This window comes from Musca domestica, unplaced genomic scaffold, assembly GCF_030504385.1.
Source record: "Musca domestica strain aabys unplaced genomic scaffold, Musca_domestica.polishedcontigs.V.1.1 89, whole genome shotgun sequence".
Lineage (NCBI taxonomy): Eukaryota > Metazoa > Arthropoda > Insecta > Diptera > Muscidae > Musca > Musca domestica.
Genome location: NW_026712430.1, coordinates 288,490 through 308,173, shown reverse-complemented (window position 1 = coordinate 308,173; position 19,684 = coordinate 288,490). Strand labels below are relative to the sequence as shown.

Below are 19,684 nucleotides of genomic sequence, written 5' to 3'. Positions count from 1 at the left end.
TTGTTGGTCTTGAACAAAGAAGAATTCGTCGAATTCCAGGCGTTAAGGTAAGGTTTCGACTATTGACGTATTCTGGGACCTATAGCATGATTTCTTGACAAATAATGTTGAAGAAAATATTTTAAACATGTTTAAAGGAGGCTTTTAACCGTATTTTGAAATAAGGAACGAAAATACCATTTTTTTTCTGACTCGCTGGAAGGTTAAAATCTTAATATTGACAAAGACAATACAGCGTGAGATAAAAAACTGCAACAAGGTCAAACGCTCTAATTTTTACATTTTTTCTTAAATGTTATTGAATGAAAACAAAAAATGTCGGAAATAGCATCAAATTTTAGAATAAGTTTAGATTTGTTCGAATTGGTCATCTATGGAACGAATTATGGCCTTCAAACGGCCAATGAAACCATCACACGTTGCCCGAATGTTGCTCTGCGGTATTTTGGTACATTCCCGGCGAATCGCTTGATTGATGCGATCAACACTTCGGTATTTTTAGTGCCAACCTTGCTTTCCAAAATGCTCCAGACACAATAGTCCAACGGATTGGTATCCGGAGATTTTAGTGGCCATTGTACGCTGGAAATGAAGCGAGGAACCTCATTTTGTAACCATTCTTGGGTGGCGCGTGCTAAGTGCGATTGGAATGTCCAATGACCGCGGCAAAAATGTTTGCGTGCCCAAGATTTTAATACACCCTCCAGAATATTTTCGCGATAATATTCGGCATTCTACGAGCGTAGAGCGGCTTCTATGACGGCCCACACCATCACCATGGCCGGCGCTTGAGTTCTGGTGCTCAACCGAAGGTGCACATCTTCAGCTGACCTCTTTGGTAAGTAACAACAAACTGCTGGACAACGAATGTTTTCTCATCGGAGAAAACTAAATTCGGCAGTTCACCACTTTCGGCCAAGCGAAGCAAGTCTTTAGCTCTTTTGAGTATATTTTTCCGGTTGCGGTGTAAGTTCTTGCACTTTTTGGAATTACAATGGCTTGACCCGAAGGTCATTTTTCAATATTTGCCGAATGGAATATTGTGATATGTTCAGCTCACGAGCCATTTTTCTCCCTTCTTTACTTTTCGAACAATTTCTGCTGATGTTGCTGTTTTCTTCCGTCCACTTCCTTGACGTCGGGCTACGCTACCAGTATCACGGTACGCACAAAAGATTTATTCACATTTAAATGCTGGAGTGCTCTAACGATAGCCAATTGTAGCTACCCAGTCAAATATAAAAAAATCACACTATCACGCTTGAATTCCATCAAGAATAACTTTTTTTCTGTAAAAATTCTCACCAAAATTTATTTTTACGCTTGTAAACAATATAATGAGCTGTCATTGAAAAATTTTAACAGCTGTCGGACGAGTGGCTTGGTAATGACGGTAGTCTAAAGTTGGTTGCAGTTTTTTCATATCACCCTGTATACTATGAATATGGTATGGAAAGAAATTGCAAAACTAGTCGATCCTTGTAGATTCCGGAACAGAGCAAATGTGTAAAATAGTCAAAAAAACACAAAATCCTTTATGACAGTAAAACGGTTGAAGATAAAATGGCTCAAACTGGTCGGGTCCGTTAGGATATTGTTATACGGATTTAAATTTCTGTGTGGACTTGCATTAACCATTGCTTGCAAAAGAGCAGATATCCATTGAAAATGTGTTTAAATACTTAAAAAAATAAAATCGAGAGATAAAAGATTTGTTAACAAATTCAAAAATCCATAATTATATCATATGATTCGTATAACTTTTCTAATAAAACGTTTTTTTTCTTACTGTCTCACGAATAGTTATGCCAAAACTCAAAATTACTTGCTTAAAATATATATTTTCTAATGGTGTGTAACAGTTTTAATTCAAAACAAAATAATTTTTTTTTCAAATTCTTCTCTTTTCTCCCATTTCTTTAGATGGAGTAACGATAAAGTAAATTTAGGCGAAATTCTTAAGACTACCTCACAAACGTTATCCACTCAGGTTAGTGCTTCCGAAGAGCGTGCAACACGTGCCGAAAACGAACTAAAGAAAGAACACGAACTCCGAATAGCGTTACAGGAAAACGAATTACAGCTAAAGGAGAAAGTGATAATGCTAGAAACTCAAATTAAGGAACTTAATGCCGAAGTACAATCAACTAGACATGTTAAACCCGAACTAGAAAGACTACGACATCAATGGTCAGAGGCTCAAATAACACTCGAAGAATTGGGCATACAGTTAAGTGAATCAAAACTTAAGGTTTCCGAACTGAAGGAGAAGGAAAAATTACAGCAGGATATGTTAAATAATTCCATGTCCTCTTTGGTGAGTGGTGGAAGTGGAGGTGCAGAAGTACAACAGCCTACAACGCCGGGAGCAAGTACTGGCCTTTGGGCTCCCGATTCCATTACCACTCACTGTACTGGGTGTCGAAAAGAATTCAATTTAACACGGCGAAAACATCACTGTCGCAGCTGTGGGGAAATATTTTGTAAAGCCTGTTCCGATCACACACTGCCGTTGCTCAATGAAAATGGTCAGGTGGGAAAGCCGGTTAGAGTATGTCTATCCTGTTTTGCTTCTCACAAATGAATTGTGAACAACCACATGAACAATTCCATAAGGATTGCTACAACAAATGCCGTGTAGTGCTATAGTGTAAAATTTGTATCTTTATAAATATATTTATATACCTATGTATAACTAGGCCTTTTGTTTCAGTTTCATTGAAAAAGAAAGAAAAGAAAAACTAACAAATTGTGGTTGTCTCTCTCTCTCTCTCTCTCTCTTTTCAATATAAGAAATTCTATTGTTTGTACAGTATTTTTTTTAATGAAATAATCAGATACAATTTTCGTAATTTTTTAACGAAAATTTTATACATGCTTTGTAATTGTTGTAAATGTACGTACATTTTAGAAATATATTATTGTATTTATTGTAAAGAAAATTATAATAAAAAATATAAAAACGACAAAAAATATTTTTGTGTCGTGTTTTAATTTATAAATTTATTATTGGATGTCGAAAAAAATTGAATTTTTTTCATGAGCAATAGTCATGGTGTCTGCATAAGCTACAACAACTAACATTTTACAAGAACCCCATTGTCGTTAAAGAAACTTAGAAGTCTTCTTCACAATTAGTGTCAAATTCAAAAACAAAAGTCATAAAATAACAAAACAAAAGTGTTGGTTTAGAATTTTGAACAAATGTTGAGCAGCAATGTCACATCAGAGCTTTTTAACGCATACAGTTGACATAAAATCTTTACGTGATCTGGAGGTTGAATCAACAACCTTTATGGAATACTTCCGAGCAAAACTACGATTCAGACCATTGGTTGAGGCAGCACCTAACAGAACCGAAGAAGAACTTAGCATAAGTTCACATGGCACGTGATTCACTCTCTATTCCTTGTTCGACCATTAATTAAGAAATATCTACCTTATTCTCCACACAAAATTTGCTGAGCGAACAAAGATTTTTGTTCTTTGTTCCATTCAAATCACGAACTAAGATGAAATATGCGTCATCCCTAACAAACGAGAATATATCGAAAAAATAAATTATGACATTTTAAAATTAATAATAGGAAAATTTAATGAAATTTTAAAAATTTTTGGGAAAACTGAAAATTATGAATGAAAACTAAAATGTTAAATGGCGTCTGTACATTCAAACGAAAACAAATTTTGTTTTCTCTCTCGTGCGCATTTTGTCCACGAGTTGAAATTTCCACAGAAAACTGCAAACAAAAGAGGCAATATTTTCAAAATGTTTGTATGGACAGAAAAAATGTTTGACAAGTGTCTCTCTGGCACAATTTAAAAATAGAAAAATACAAAAATATGTTCAAAATGTCAACATTTACACAAAAAGTTGAAAACATGAATAGAAATTGTAAAATTAATGATATAATAAATTTTTGGGGGGAAACAATAATTTCTTCTATTCATATTAGTGAGAATTTTATGTATTTTCGTATAAATCCCCATTAAAATCGACAAACAAAATTTTTGAAAAAAGGCATTTTTTACTATGAATTACGAATCATGCCGTATGAACGGGTAAATTCGTGTACATAATTCGTGTGATTTCTTTATATTTGGCTGGAAAACCACAAGTGGCTATCGTTAGAGCACTCCAGCATTTAAATGTGAATAAATCTTTTGTGTCTCGTACCATAGTTCGTTACCGTGATACTGGTAACGTAGCCCGACGTCAAGTACCATCGTTCGTTACTGTTATACTGGTAGCGTAGCCCGACGTCAAGGAAGTGGACGGAAGAAAACAGCAACATTAGCAGAAATGGTTCGAAAAGTAAAGAAGGGAGAAAAATGGCTCGTGAGCTGAACATATCACAATATTCCATTCGGCAAATATTGAAAAACGACCTTCGGGTCAAGCCATTGAAATTCCAAAAAGTGCAAGAACTTACACCGCAACCGAGAAAATATACTCAAAAGAGCCAAAGAGTTGCTTCGCTTGGCCGAAAGTGGTGAACTGCCGAAATTGGTTTTCTCCGATGAGAAAACATTCGTTGTCCAGCAGTTTGTTGTTACTTACCAAAGAGGTCAGCTGAAAATGTGCACCACCAGAACTGAAGCGCCGGCCATGGTAATGGTTCGTATTAATTGACCGTGGAATCAGAATAAATGCCGAAAATTATAGCGAAAATATTCTGGAGGGTGTATTAAAATCTTGGGCACGCAAACATTTTGGCAGCAGACCTTGGAGATTCCAACAGGACTCGACAACATCGCATTCTGCACGCGCCACCCAAAAATGGTTACAAAATGAGGTTCCTCGCTTCACTTCCAGCGCACAATGGCCACCAAATTTCCGGATACAAATCCGTTGGACTATTGTGTCTGGAGTATTTTGGAAAGCAAGGTTGGCACTTATTCTAATATTTGATGCTATTTTCGAAATTTTTTGGTCTCATTCAATAAATAAAAAAATGTAAAAATTATGGCGTTTGACTTTGTTGCATTTTTTTATCTCACCCTGTATGGTCTGTTCCAGAGCGGCAAGCATTTAAAAGGTTTTACTACGATAAATGATTTTCCCTTTCTGATATCGAAAAAATTCAAAACTAGTAGATTATTGCAAGTTCTTGAACAGAGCCGTTACTGATGAAAATGGCAACCCTTTTCTATCTATCGATTATAGATTTGAATTGTTTTAATCACTTCTGTTTTTATAGAAGCATCGAATGTTATTGCTTTTCTTTAGAACAAAAAATGACTGAAATGTGTAATTTACTTATAAGGTTATTTTACAATTCTCAAAGACATGATTCCTGGACCACTTTATACAAAAATATATATATTTTTTATTTGTTAATCCAATTTGTTTATTAATTCAAAATATCCATTCGAGCATTCCCAGCTCGTTTAAAAAGCATAATCACGATAGCATATCGTCGATTACTTGATATTTCTAAACATCAAGCAATCGATAGACAAAACTCGACTGCGGGATCCCTATTTTGAACTACAACAAGGTTATCCTAAGGTCATATCATTCGCCAAAAAGCAATCATCGAGAAAGGTACTAAAAGAAAGTGAAAGGGAGAAAAGTTCGTTATTTGAAATCTAATAATTTTTTACATTATTTTCCACCGAATTGTTTTACAGAAATCTCGCTGTATTCTCACTAGCCCCGAAGAACAAACCAAAAAACAACAAGCGCAAACATGGCTCGCAAATTCTGTGTTGGTGGTAACTGGAAAATGAACGGTGACAAGGTCTCTATCACCGAATTGTGTAAAACCCTTTGCGGTGCCACCTTGGATGAAAATGTTGAAATTGTTTTGGGCTGCCCCTTCGTCTACATCAACTTTGCTCGCGATTTGTTGCCCTGCAAATTCAATGTTGCCGGACAGAATTGCTACAAAGTTCCCAAGGGTGCCTTCACCGGTGAAGTATCACCAGCCATGTTGAAGGATGTCGGTGCTGGTTGGGTTATTTTGGGTCACTCTGAACGTCGTCATGTTTTCGGTGAACCCGATGAATTGATTGCCGAAAAGGCTGCCCATGCTTTGGCTGAAGGTTTAAAGGTCATTGCCTGTATTGGTGAGAAATTGGAGGAACGTGAAGCTGGCAAAACCGAGGCTGTTGTTGCTAGCCAAATGGCTGCCTATGCCAAGACCATTAAGGACTGGACCAATGTAGTTGTGGCCTATGAACCTGTCTGGGCTATTGGTACCGGCAAAACTGCCACTCCCCAACAAGTAAGTTGACTTGAAAATTGTATTTGCAAGATTGATAAGAGTTTGTTATGCAGAACCATGTTAGACTTGGTTGTGTGTATACCAATTTGTTGTATCATTTCGAATGATAAGACAGGACTTTATTGCCAGTCTGAATCTTTGATAGTAGGTATTAAAGTGAAATATGAATTTCTTGCAATTTTACAGTCGAGGATGGGTTATTTGAGTTCTGAGCGAATTCGATGATTCTATGACTTTTGAAATGACCTTGAGTGTACCAGCAAAGACTTCTTAACCATGAAGTAATATATAGGTAGACATTAATAATATGATATAGACTATATATTAAATTTTTCATTCTGCTTCCAACTTTTAAAATTGCTCCTACTTATATTCAATGTAATTGACGTAAGTAAACAAATTTCAGCAAAAATGTTACTTGTTTGCTAGTAGATGAAGTTTTGAAATGTGTTATATGGTTTAACTCTTTTGAGGGTTCTAGCCGACTAAATGGGATGTTGTTTGTCATTTCGGTTTCCATTTGAAATCACTCCCGTTTTTTGTCTGCGGTAAACCCATTTTTAACAATACGTCCTGATTTTCGGTACAGACACAATTTCAGATTTTCAAAATAAATGCAGTTTGTCATTTTGATTCCTATTTGTTCCATAAAAGTCGTAACTACCCGATTTATGATCACCTGGCATTCAGGCACTTTTATTAATTGAAGTAGATACAATTACGACTTTCAGATCATCAATAGACCACTTTTCTACAACATGTTTTCAATTTTATTCTCTACTTCATAAGACTTTTATGTGGATATAAAACCGGCATATATATGAGTATTTCTCTATTTTTAGGAACAGGAAATTTTTAACCCATTTCAATAATTGAAGTTGGGTACAGTCAGTTTCCATTGAGTAAACTGTCCTTGACTGTGGTCGTAGATTTGGCGGTCATCGGCAGGTCCACTATTTGAGTTATTCTCTATTAACTATGCTTTAATTTTAGGGATCTTGGAATTGTCAGATATTTTTTGCAACTGTTGTAATTTGATCAGATGCTCTTCTGCATTAACTCAGTACAGTTCCACTGTTCGTTGTGGCACAATGTTTATAGGATCAAGAATTGTGGGAAATTTTAGCCGTATTTAATAGTATACTCGAGGTTTACAGCAGTTAGCTGTAAACGTCTGGTTTGAGAGCTTCATATTTTCGATGCTTTCATTAGCTGGGATTTTAATACTTTTTTATTCCCTTGAAAGAAGTCTCAATATTTTTTCAATTGTTGGGAATGCTAAATTTAGCAGTACATCCCGATCGTGGCAATTTAAAAATTACAATTATTCTAAACGAGTTTAGATATTTTTCTAATCGAGTTAGCTGTAATAATAATATTGTTGATTGGGTTGGGAAATTAAATTAGTTAGAAAAATGTTTTGTACTTGAACCCTCTTCCCATATTTGGTAATGTTACCCTTAGGTCCATTTTAATGCCAAACCATGACCCACCTTAATGTTCATTGTTATAAGTTTTTTTAGAATGACGATATTTTATAACAAACTATTTGACAATTGTACGATTACCGCATAGTCGGTATAATCTAAATAAATTTATACACAAGCAAAAGAAAATAGCATTTTAGTAAAATTTGGCTTTTTGCCAACAATTAGGTTCGGTGTTTGTTTTCGCTTTTAAATTAGTAAACAAAAAACCTTACAATTAAATTAATTAAATATCGATAAATACGTTGCCAGATTTTACTTTTAAATAATAATATAAAAAAAAATAAAACCTTAAATATACCTCAATTAATAATATGTTTCTTATTTATTTTTAGGCCCAAGAAGTCCATGCCTATCTCCGCAAATGGTTGGCCGAAAATATCTCCAAGGAAGTTTCTGATAGTCTACGCATCCAATACGGTGGCTCTGTAACAGCTGCCAACTGCAAAGAATTGGCTGCCCAACCCGATATTGATGGCTTTTTGGTTGGTGGTGCTTCATTGAAACCCGAATTCATTGACATCATCAATGCCAAGAAGTAAATTACCCACAAAAATTAAACCACCAAAAAAGATCTACAATTCTCATTACATCAATAAAGAAAATACCTATTGTTGGGAAAAAGTGTTCATTCAGAAACAATGCATTATATCACTTGTTAAAAATATTTATAATGTTAGGCAAAAGATAACACAACAACTTAGCAACAAAAAATGGAAACTTGTGTAGTGCAATTTTGTAATTCAGCTCTTTAAATTTTTTTTTTTAATTTCATATAACTTATTTTTTGATTTTTTCTGTTTGACCTTAACGTATATCATTATAAGCAAAAGATTTAAATGAAAAAAAGCAACTGTGTTGTTTTATTATGTTAAAAAAAAATTCTACACATACATATAATTTATAATGACAAAACAAAAGAAAAATAAACTCATTATTTAGTTATAAACAAAAACAATAACTATCATCAATTGGTCAATGGTTTCGAAGTATTGTGCACACATTGTTAATTGTGTGCATTATTTTGGGGGACAAAGGTTGCAGTTCTTAAAAATATTATCTTAACTGATTAACATCAAAGTTAATTGGTATTGGGGGCACGACATCATAGGTACTGATATTGGAATTGAGTAGTAATATTGTTTATGGTTTGTTGCTGATAATGGTTCAATTGCGAACTATTTTTGTCTGGGGGGAATAGAATACCCTAGAATGTAAGACCTAACAGAATTTCATCACATTTATTTCGATACATACACAAACATATATCAATACATACAGGGTGAAATGAAAAAAGTGCAACCAACTTCAGACTGCTGTTATTTCTAAGCCGCTCATCCAACAGCTGTTAAAATTATTCCAGTGACAGCTAATTATATTTTTTACAAGCATACAAAAGCATTTTGTTGAGAATTTTCCAGAAAAAAATTTATTATATATATTTCGTTTCGTTTCGTTAGAGCACTCCAGCATTTAAATGTGAATAAATCTTTTGTGTCTCGTACCGTCGTTCGTTATCGTGATACTGGTAGCGTAGCCTGACGTCAAGGAAGTGGACGGAAGAAAACAGCAACATCAGCAGAAATGGTTCGAAAAGTAAAGAAGCGACTTGATCGAAACCCGCGTCGCAGTGGCCGAAGAATGGCTCGAGAGTTAAACATATCGCAATATTCCATTCGGCAAATATTGAATAATGAGCTCTGGGTAAAGCCGTTGAAATTCCAAAAAGTTCAAGAACTTACACCGCAGGAGTAAGAAAATAGACTCAGAAGAGCTAAAGAGTTTACTTGCCAAAGAGGTCAGTTGAAAATGTGCACCTTCGGTTGGCCATCAGAACTCAAGCGCTGGCCATGCTGATGGTTTGGGCCGCCATAGCAGTTGATGGTCGCTCTCCGCTCGTGTTAATCGACCGTGGAATCAGAATAAATGCCGAATATTATCGCGAAAATATTCTGAAGGGTGTATTAAAGTCCAGGCACGGAAACATTTTGGCCGCAGACCTTGAACATTCCAACAGGACGCAGCACCATCGTACTCAGCTCACGCCACCCAAGAATGGTTACAAAATTAGGTTCCTAGCTTCATTTCCAGAGCACAATGGCCACCAAAATCTCCGGATACAGATCCGTTGGACTTTTGTGTCTGGAGTATTTTGCCACTAAAAAAAAAGAAAATGTCGATCATTGTAAAAATTATGGCGTTTGACTTTGTTGCAGTTTTTTTTATCTCTCCCTGTAGTTTTTTGTAGTGGTTATATTAGCATGGAAAATATTAGGAATGAATCCAATATGTTTTCCTTTATAAACAAAGTGGTTTTTGAGACATAATCACCAAATACTAATACCAATCTCAATACTCAAATCCCTGCTTGGAAATGAGCGTTAATATGTCCTTAGTAGGCTCAAATGCGTTTTTGATCCAGAAAAAAACTATAACAGAGAAAAATAGAGAAATATGTCTGTATTCATCAATTGAGGACACCCGGTAAAGAGTTTAAAGCTTTAAATTTGTTATTTGTTTATGTCTGGAGTGGGTGCAAAACCCGATTGGCAGAACAAACGCACTAATTCAATTCCAAATACTGCAAGAATCTACTATTTGTGCAATTTTCTTCAATATCATAAAGGAATAATCGGTATGGCAAAAAGTTGCCGTGAAAAGTTTTACATTCTTGCTATTCTGGAAACGAAGCACAAATTTTCGAAATATATTTGAATAATTATCCAAAAATTTTATATATTGCCAGGTGTGACTATTGTAGACACCTCAGTGATGACAATGATTCAGTTGTCTAGATAGACCAGTTCAATGTAGATGCATTGAAATCGTAATCAATTTCGAAATAAAACTTCATTTGAAATATTTTTATTTTGTAGTATAATTTACAAAATCAAAATTTTCTTTCAATCATTGGCAAACTTATTTTTTTCTGGTTTGAAAATTTAAATAAAATCTGAAAATGAATACCAACGAAAATCCATTAAATTTGACGGCTACCCCGGGAGTTGCGACAAATGTCGCTGGAGGTGTGGGTTATATTGTCGATATAATTGTTATACGTTTGGAAATAAGCGACAAGGATGCCAAACAATTGGTGGACAAAGATCCCTCCTTGCTGGTGGTGGAGGCAACATTCAATAGAGAAGATCTGAAAATTACTTCAAGCCGTATTAATGTCATTGAATTCAAGTCGGGTAAAAGTTTTGAATTTATCGAAAATCCCAGTGTGCTCAAAGATGATTTAATGAAAAATAAATTGAAATTGAAAATAAAACATGCCGGAAAGGATTTGGGTATTGCCGCTGTGGATTGGCCGGAGAGCTTTTTAAATTGTCTCATCGATCCTGCATGTATGGGAGAGTTGACACATGTCTTTGAATCGGAATATCGTAATTGTGATACCGATAAGAAATGTGGAACGATTGAGGTGATTGTGAGGCTACAAACAAAATGTTCGGAATGGAAGTGAGTATATCTCTGTTTTATGAATTTATTGAATATTTTATTTTATTCATGGATTTTTACAGCGACGAGGATGTGTGTGGACCTCGAGAAGATGTTGCCAAGGCCGCAAATAAAATAATTGATCCCAATGACATTTTATTTGTGGTGGGTGAAGATAAAAATCCCTGTTGCTGTTCCCAGGTTGGCCTGATACCTGCCACCGATTCGGATAAAGCATTGCATCCTACTTGCTTGGATCTGTCCAATTTTCGTTCTGTAAATGGGAAAACTGTACCTAATACTGATATACTGAATACATTGGATCCAGCTTGTGGGGAATTGAAAGTAAGTGGTGGTGCGAATATAATGGGAAGATGAATTTTAAATTCCTATATAGGAAAATCCCACAGGAAAGTGGCCAAATTAAAAATATATTTCAAACACCAACATTTTGGCCACTACAAATATGGGTTTTAAATAATTGAATATGTTTCTTATTTCAATTTTCTTTTACTACCTTATATAGAAGGTCACCAATCAATACCAAAAGCTAATCGATTCCCTAATGGGTAAACCAAAACCCTCACCCTGCTGTTCGAAGAAAGCGGAAACACAAGCCCATCCTGATCCATGCTTAACTTCGTGCAACACGAATAAACCGGTCGCCAGTAGTTCATGTACCGATTTTAACCCAACGAATAATTGTAATAATATAAATTCTGAAATTTTAAAATTGAAAAACACTTTATTTTCCTGTTTTTAGATAACCATAGCCAAATGTCGCAGTCAAATGTTTGTTCGGATGAGGGTCTCTTTGCACCCGAAAATATTGTGAATTTTTGTCATAAGAATTCGGTGCCAGAATTAATCGAAAATGTTCCTGTTCAGCCAAGGTATGAAACGAAAATAAACATTGGTTCTGAAATAAAAGTCTATAGGTTTTAAAAGAAGACAGTGTCGATTATTCTATACCCACAGATATTTTTTATTGAAGGTCGGTCAATGAAGACCAACTGGTCTTGTTTTAAAGAAGGCTAGCTGCTCAATGTAGGATAGCTACATGTCAGCATAATCATATTCAAGAATTACGAGATGGTGTATCAGGGAAATCAGAAAGAAACTAATTTTTCATTAAAAATACTTTATTATCCTTTTTATCTTCAGGTGCTGTCCTCTATGTAAAGAAAATCTCTCATGGTTACCGAAATTGGCGGCATGTCCAAAATGTGGATATAAACCCATACCGCAATTTGATGAGAAACCCTATAACGATCAGCTGACTGCCAATGAAATTCTACTCGGCTATATGGAAAAAGGATCCTCATGTGGTGACGACGAAGACCCAATTGATAAGAACTGTCCACAAACAGACCAGTCAAAATCCCACTGTCGCTGCACTTGTAACCCGAAGAAGGTTTGCGCCTATTGTCGTATACGAAAACTTTGTGCAGATGTATTTCAATCCGATGGCCAGCGCAAAGAAGATGAATGTGGAAAATGTGAAACAAAATCATCGGAACTATATAATATTTGTAAAACCAATAGCAAGGATTGTCGTCCACATTTGACGAGGGTCTTCTCCGAGCTGAAGGATCTTTATGATATACGCGATATAAAGAAGAAAGATTTCGAAAAAGATGAACGATGTGAAAGAGAATTAAATCGTGGCAAGGGCAACCAAAGGGCGTGTGATAAACAAAATAAAGAGAAACTGAATTGCCGAACAAAAGCCAAAGGTCAAGTGGATGAGTCGGAAAGAAGGCAGTTTTTGGTGAAGAATTTCCAAAGCGCGCGAAAAGTTTGCCGTGGCAAAGCGTAAGTATAAAGAATATATTTAATAAAATCTTCTGAGTCATATTGAAAACAACGTCGAGAAGATTTCTGTCTTAAAGTTTAATCAAAAATTTGGAAATATTGTCGGTTCTTTGACAACTTTGATGCAGACATTTAGAATTTAGCGATTCGTCCTTTTAAATGTGTTCAAATTGTCGACCAAAATAATTGTCTAGGGTACTTTGCGATGTAAACTTTCAATAAAGTCTTTTGTTTTTAGATCTACTGTCATAAAAAGCCTAATTTATCTGTAATTATTGAAAAAATTGATTTTTATAACCATTCTATTGAGGATATATTAACTTTGTCATTCCGTTTGTAACTCCTCGAAATATTTATAATAGACCCTATAAAGTGTATATATTCTGGATCCGGAATTATTTGAAATTTTATATTTAAAGTTCGTAATCGGTATTACAGCTCATGACAAATATTTTTGTATGCAGGTCTACGTCTTCGTATAGCCCCCATATAATAGTACCTCCCGACATTTGATATTTTCATGATTTCACCGATATTATTTACCTGAATTATTTCAAATTTCGTATTTGAAGTTCGTAATGGGTACTACAGCCTATGACAAACATTAGTGTATGCAGGTCCACGTCTTCGTATAACCCCCATATAACGGTAGTTCCCGATATTCGGTATTTTGATGATTTCAGCAAAATTTTTCACCGGAATCGTTTCAAATTTCATATTGGGAGATCTTAGCGTTTACTAAAACCTATGGAAAAAAATCGTGTGCAGGTCTACATCTTCGTATAGCCCCCATATAACGGTAGTTTCCGATATTCGGTATTTTCATGATTTTAGCGACATTTTTTACCGGAATTATTTCAAAATTTCGTATTTGAAGTTCGCAATGGGTGCTACAACCTATGACAAAAATTTTTGTTTCCAGGTCCACGTCTTCGTCAATACTCGGTATTTTTATGATTTGTGCGACATTATTCACCGGAATTGTAACAAATTTCGTATTTAAAGTTCGTAATAGATACGACAGCCTATGACAAAAAAATCGTATGTGGGTTCACGTTATCGTATAACCCCCATATAACGGTACATCCCGATATTCGGTATTTTGATGATTTTAGCGATATTATTCAGCGGAATTGTTTCAAATTTGGTATTTGAAGTTCGTAATGGGTACTACAGCCTATGACATAAAATTTCGTAAGCAGGTCCACGTCTTTGTATGGTCTTTATATAACAGTTTTCAATTAAGTGGTAGTTTCCGGAAGTTTTTTTTTAAATTTTCAAATTCCATCCAAACGGTGGAGGGTATTAAAAGTTCGGACCTGCCGAACTTAGCTTCTTTTTTACTTGTTTTGTGTCTCGTAGCGTAATTTAACTTTCAAATTTTAGAGAAATTACATGATGGAAGGGATAAAAGTACGATTCAGACGAAGTTTAACGACGTTTTTTCTTTGTTTCAGCTACAATTACCGCATGGTCCGCAAATATCCGGGCGTACAGGTGGGACACAAAACCTGCATCAATGGTTTTGCTGGTCGTAAAAATGTCCCTCCCAATATGGGTTGGTTGTGGAATGTAGAAGCCAAGGGCATAAGGGCCGGTTGGAAACCTGGTGCCATACGCAAACCCATTAAGGAGTTAATGAAATATTTCCTACGTGATTTCCCAGCAGATACTTTGAGGGTATCCCAATATTCCTATCGACGTCGCCGTAATGGCTATGGTAATCAAGGTGGAGAAGAAGAGGAAGAATTGCTACAAAAACCCACTTTGCATATTTGTAAAAAGAATGGTGAATATTTCATAACCCTGCGGCCACTTAAGGACCCCGAGGCACTCAAAGAATGTGCCGATCCATATCTGAATATGCAACCTATACAATTTAAAATTATTAAAAATCCTCTGGCCATGGAAATGCGTAAACTTAAGAAATGCCTCAAGGGGATGGGCTTCAGCAAATGCACATGCCACAAACCCATTGTGGATTGTTTTTGTCGCAGTTTCTTGGATAAGAAACGTCTGGAATATCAGTGTAACAAAGAGGCACGGAATAGGAAACTGCCCTTGTGTAATGATAGCCTGGTACTATCCGATACAACGGAGAGTGAAACGGAATTTGATTTTGGTGTTACACCCCCAGCTGGGGTGATAAAACCGGAAAGGCTTAAGAAACGTAATTTTGTCAATACTGGCAGTCAGTACGATGAACAGGATTGGAATGTGCCGCCGCTGTATCCCAAGGAGCCCAATAAGTATATGAAATTATATAATTGTGCGATTGGAGAGCGTTTTGGCAAAGCTTTTGGACCCTATGGTCCGGGGGGTTATACCCCAGGAGCGGTGCCAACGGCTGGAGTCTATGGCGGTTGTGGTGGCCGAGGAGGTGGCGGTAAGGCCGGTGGTCGTGGTGGTGCCGCTGGCAGATGGTCCGCAGGAATGGGTGGTAAAGGCAAGGGCGTTGCTGGAGCCAAGGGTTCTGCAAATAAACCTAATCTTCCAGGTGGTGGCACCGTCGACATGATGAAATATTTGAATAAATCCAAAGGTCGTAAATTATCACCAGCTGAATTGGCTGAGAAGAGGTAACATCAGTAAGAATTTTTATTGTATTACATTATTAAAAATTGGCTATACATTTTGCAGAAAGAAACGTCTGCGGGAATTAGCCGGTGTGGCTCCACCCTTGATTTGCATGGTCGATAGACGTGCCAAGCCCGTCGATCCCTGTATTATTCCTTGTCAGCCGTTGACTTGTTGTGGTGATGTCTGTTTGCGTGATACTCGTATTTGTTAAATTAATATTCAGAAAATAATAAAAAAAATCAAAATTAAATCCAAAAGAATATAATGAAAAAAGCTTTTTTAAAAAAATATTTTTAATAAATAATTATACATTTGAGGCGGTGCAAAGGTTACCAAAGCATATTTTTAACCCATGGTACAAAAAAAGGTAAGGCAGAGCTAGCAGCTGTTTACAACTTTTTCCAAAGGGTACCCGACAGACAGAATATTATCAAAATCAATTATTGAAAGAAAAGTACAGGGCAGGGCGTGTATTTAAGACATCAACCAATTTTGCCATGGAATTGAAAAATTGAACAGTTTGGATCATATTTTTAAAAGCAAATTCATTGTTCACGATATTGAAATCATTTTAAAAATGAGAATAAATACCAAATAAGTGAAAACAAGCGGGCATAGCTTCAGAGCAGTATTGTTGTAGTTATACGAAGCTGACCCGTTTCCTTATTGTACCATGGGTATACCCATGGCTCAATAAGAAAGGTTGCTCAACTTAAAAAAAAAAAACTAGAAAAATGCAACTCTATGCTGGAGACTTATAGTGTCAAATAGACTTTTAAGTATGCAACAGTTGGCTTTGTTTATTTCTGATTTTTCTAACAAAATCCTTATATTGGGAGAATCCCGCGAAACAAGATTGGAATTTCGGGGTTTTCCGCAAGATTGAATGTAAAATAGTAGGACAATACAGTTTTATCATAAAATTGTACCATTTGTTACTTATTCACGTCGAAATTTTGCATTTATTTTGCAACCAAATTTAAAATAATTTGAATAATTTTTTTTCCTCCAAAAAAAAAAAAAAAAATAAATAAAAAACCAGTAAGCAAAGGCTACAGTCGAGCGGGGCCGACCGTTGAATACCCTACAACACTATAATAAACGATACAGTTTATATAGGCGAGATACTCGGAAGAATTCACAATATATTGTGACAAATAATAAAAGTAAACCATCAGGTTTCGTTCTCTAATTTTCGAATAATAGCAACTTAAACTAATTTGCTCATTTCCAATTTATTGGTAGATGTTGCACTTAGATGGTCTTCCTAGATCTGGAACCAATATTTCCCAAAGACCTATAATCTCTCAGAAGTGGCAAAAGATTAACATTTATTATTGGTTTTTGGCTGAAACGCATCTATATGAGATACAGACATTTGACTATATTCTTCAACGAAATCAGCGTTAACGAAATTGTCAGAAGTGCTCGTAACCCCCATTCAAATGTGCGTGAGGATCGGGCAATAATTACGACCTGCTGACAATTTTGCAGTCCATTTCAACCCCTAAATATATGGCGATTATCTCCAAAAAGAGTAGGCTTCTATTCTGACCCTCATCTGATCCCCATGCAAAATTTCGTTAGGATCGGGCCATAAATGCGATCTGTATATGATATCCTGATATCCTAACTACTTAGTTTTGTTAGCTGTAGAAATATTACCAAATGTTTAATTCAAAATGAAAATATGCCAAAAATGTGACAAAATTGAAAAAATATAAAAAAATGTTACAAAATCAATATTTTCATCTTTAGAGAGATATTTTTATGCGATTTTTTAGACGTTGTTTCTTTCCTGCCAAGAGGCCATTGTGAATTAATGAGAACTGTCGAAATCAGTTCAGCCGTTCTCGACATATAAGAGATTTTTCAAGCATATCTTCTTTGATAGACATATATATCGCACATATTTTGCTATATATCCGTTTTGTTGGATGTTAACATCAATGTAAAGATCAGGAGTAACCTTGTCATGGCTTTGTGATTTCTCCGGGATTTAAAATATTCGCGGTTTAATGAAAAATTTTGAATTTTTTCAACACAAAAGATATGGTCTATTTTACCCGCTAAATTTTATCCGATGACCACCCAAATTGGTAGGCTTCTTCCCCGCCCTAAACTCTAGCTACATGCGAAGCTCCGCGTCGATTGGTCTATAATTGCGACCTGTATAGCTACTACAAAATCCGACATTTTTTCAGTTTTTGGTCCATTTCGACCCCTAAATACTATGCGATCATCTCCAAAAGAAATAGGGTTCTATTCTGACCCTAGCCCCACCTCCATTCTAAATTTCGTGAAGATCGGGCCATAATTGCGACCTGTAGAGTGATTACAAATTAACATGAACAGACGGACAGACGGACGGACGGACATACATAGCTAGATCGACTCAACTCGGCGAGATAGGAAGATCCATATATACTTTCCTATATGGGACATCAATATTTCGAGGTGTTACATAATTTTTGGCCCAATCAAACTTATAATACCCCCAACACATAGTGTTGTAGGGTATAAGAACATTAAAATTACGTTTTAGGTAAAATTTGTCAAGAGAAGAAAGGCTCTCCACTATTATAAATAAATACCAGTAAAGAAATTCGGGCGGAGCCGACTTTATGATACCCTACACCACTATATATATTTAGTAGAGCTTCACATAACACATAAAAGTTTTTATTTGGAATTTGTGGGAATTAAATCATACCAACTATTGTTATAGCTATAATTTAAAGTCTCTATCTGTCCGTCTCTGAATCGATTTCCACTAAATTTTTTGAGGCATTTGTGCCTTTTCAATTCGGGATTATATTAACGATTTGGGGCTCAATTAACTTGAAATCGGATAAAGATATATATGGGGCTATATCCAAATCTGAACCAATCTCGATAAAATTTGTCGAGGGTATTTCGGAGCTGTATTTGATATTTTCCCCCAAATATCGCTTTAACGGAGTGCATATTACGCTTGTGGATGACAAATTTAAAAAATCGAATCAACAGTCTATATGGGAGCTATAGCTATATCCGAACCGATTTTCAACAAATTTGAAATACTAATAGTATACGTTTGGTGCACAATAAAAGACAAATCGGACGAAGATATATATGGGAGCTATATCCAAATCTGAACCGATCTCGATAAAATTTAGCAAAGATATTTCTGATCTGTATTTGATATATTTACCCAAATATCGTTGTTACAGAGTGCATATTACGGCCGAGGAGGACAAAAATAACAAATTGGATAAGCAATTTATATGGGAGCTATAGCTATATCTAAACCGATTTTAATTAAATTTGGCATACTTAATATCAGTCGTATGTGCAAAATGCTATACAATTTGGGCTAATATTATACGTTTGGTGCACAATAAAAAAGCAAATTGGACGAAGATAAATTTGGGAGCTATATTGTTGTTGCAAAATTGTCAGGCTCAATCCCTTTATTGTTGTTATTATAAAAACAACGTTTGTTTATTAGTGGAGAACGATGGTAACGATGGGCAGGGAATACCTAGGTTTCGGAAAGAGCCACAAATCCTCATTAGTTCCCTTGTATTTTGTCTGGCATATTCCCCCCAGGAAGTTATTTTAAAAATAACTTCTACTGCAAAAAAAAAACTTTTTTTACCCAAGTGAAGAGATCTTAAGCTCAATAGAAGAGAAACCAACGAATTTCATAAAACTAAAATTCTTTTGGAAAATCTTCTTAACCTTACAACCGCACTTATAAACATTTTCATCTTTCTCCTTGGTATATAAAGAAAATAGAGATTTCCTCTTTTTGGGTGACTTACAGTGAAATTTTGGAAGAACTTTTTTGTGTTTAAAATCATCCTTCTAAAATGGTATTTGGTAAGATAATTTTGTATAAATTCACATGATCCCACTTAAATATAGTTTTTACTCATATTTTGGAAAATGGACCAAAAAGAAAAGAAAAAAGAAAATAATCCCCGTACTTTTCCTACTATGACACGAATTTAAGAAATTTGAATCCGAAAATTTCTAAAAATATGAAGGGGCTGGCGGAATTTAGCCATATACAGGGTGAGATAAAACAACTGCAACCAAGTCAAACGCCATATTTTTTACATTTTTTTTGAAATTTTATTGAAT

At 35.5% G+C, this 19,684-nt stretch overlaps 3 protein-coding genes across 6 annotated transcripts in view; all 3 read left to right on the top strand.

Annotated features, from left to right (window-relative positions):
• The window catches only part of LOC101887448 (protein RUFY3), a 28,312-nt gene extending 25,350 nt beyond the window's left edge, over nt 1-2,962 (top strand). For all 4 annotated transcript variants that reach the window (XM_011293296.3, XM_020035959.2, XM_059131433.1 and 1 more), the window contains one exon: nt 1,924-2,962. In XM_011293296.3, the coding sequence (XP_011291598.2) occupies nt 1,924-2,584 (661 nt within the window). In that variant the 3' untranslated portion in view covers nt 2,585-2,962. The remainder of the gene's footprint in view (nt 1-1,923) is intronic.
• A 2,463-nt stretch (nt 2,963-5,425) lies between these two features.
• On the top strand, nt 5,426-8,366 carry LOC101887841 (triosephosphate isomerase). The gene is made up of 3 exons (XM_005181308.4): nt 5,426-5,548; nt 5,635-6,230; nt 8,053-8,366. The coding sequence occupies exons 2-3, from the start codon at nt 5,694-5,696 to the stop codon at nt 8,257-8,259; spliced, it is 744 nt and encodes a 247-aa protein (XP_005181365.2). The 5' UTR covers nt 5,426-5,548; nt 5,635-5,693; the 3' UTR covers nt 8,260-8,366.
• Nucleotides 8,367-10,548: 2,182 nt separating this feature from the next.
• Nucleotides 10,549-15,821, top strand: LOC131806792 (uncharacterized). Its single transcript, XM_059131466.1, has 7 exons — nt 10,549-11,182; nt 11,245-11,506; nt 11,688-11,865; nt 11,925-12,054; nt 12,326-12,976; nt 14,434-15,555; nt 15,617-15,821. Exons 1-7 carry the CDS (start codon nt 10,677-10,679, stop codon nt 15,765-15,767), a joined length of 3,000 nt encoding a protein of 999 aa, XP_058987449.1. The 5' UTR covers nt 10,549-10,676; the 3' UTR covers nt 15,768-15,821.
• The last annotated feature ends 3,863 nt before the right edge of the window (nt 15,822-19,684 follow it).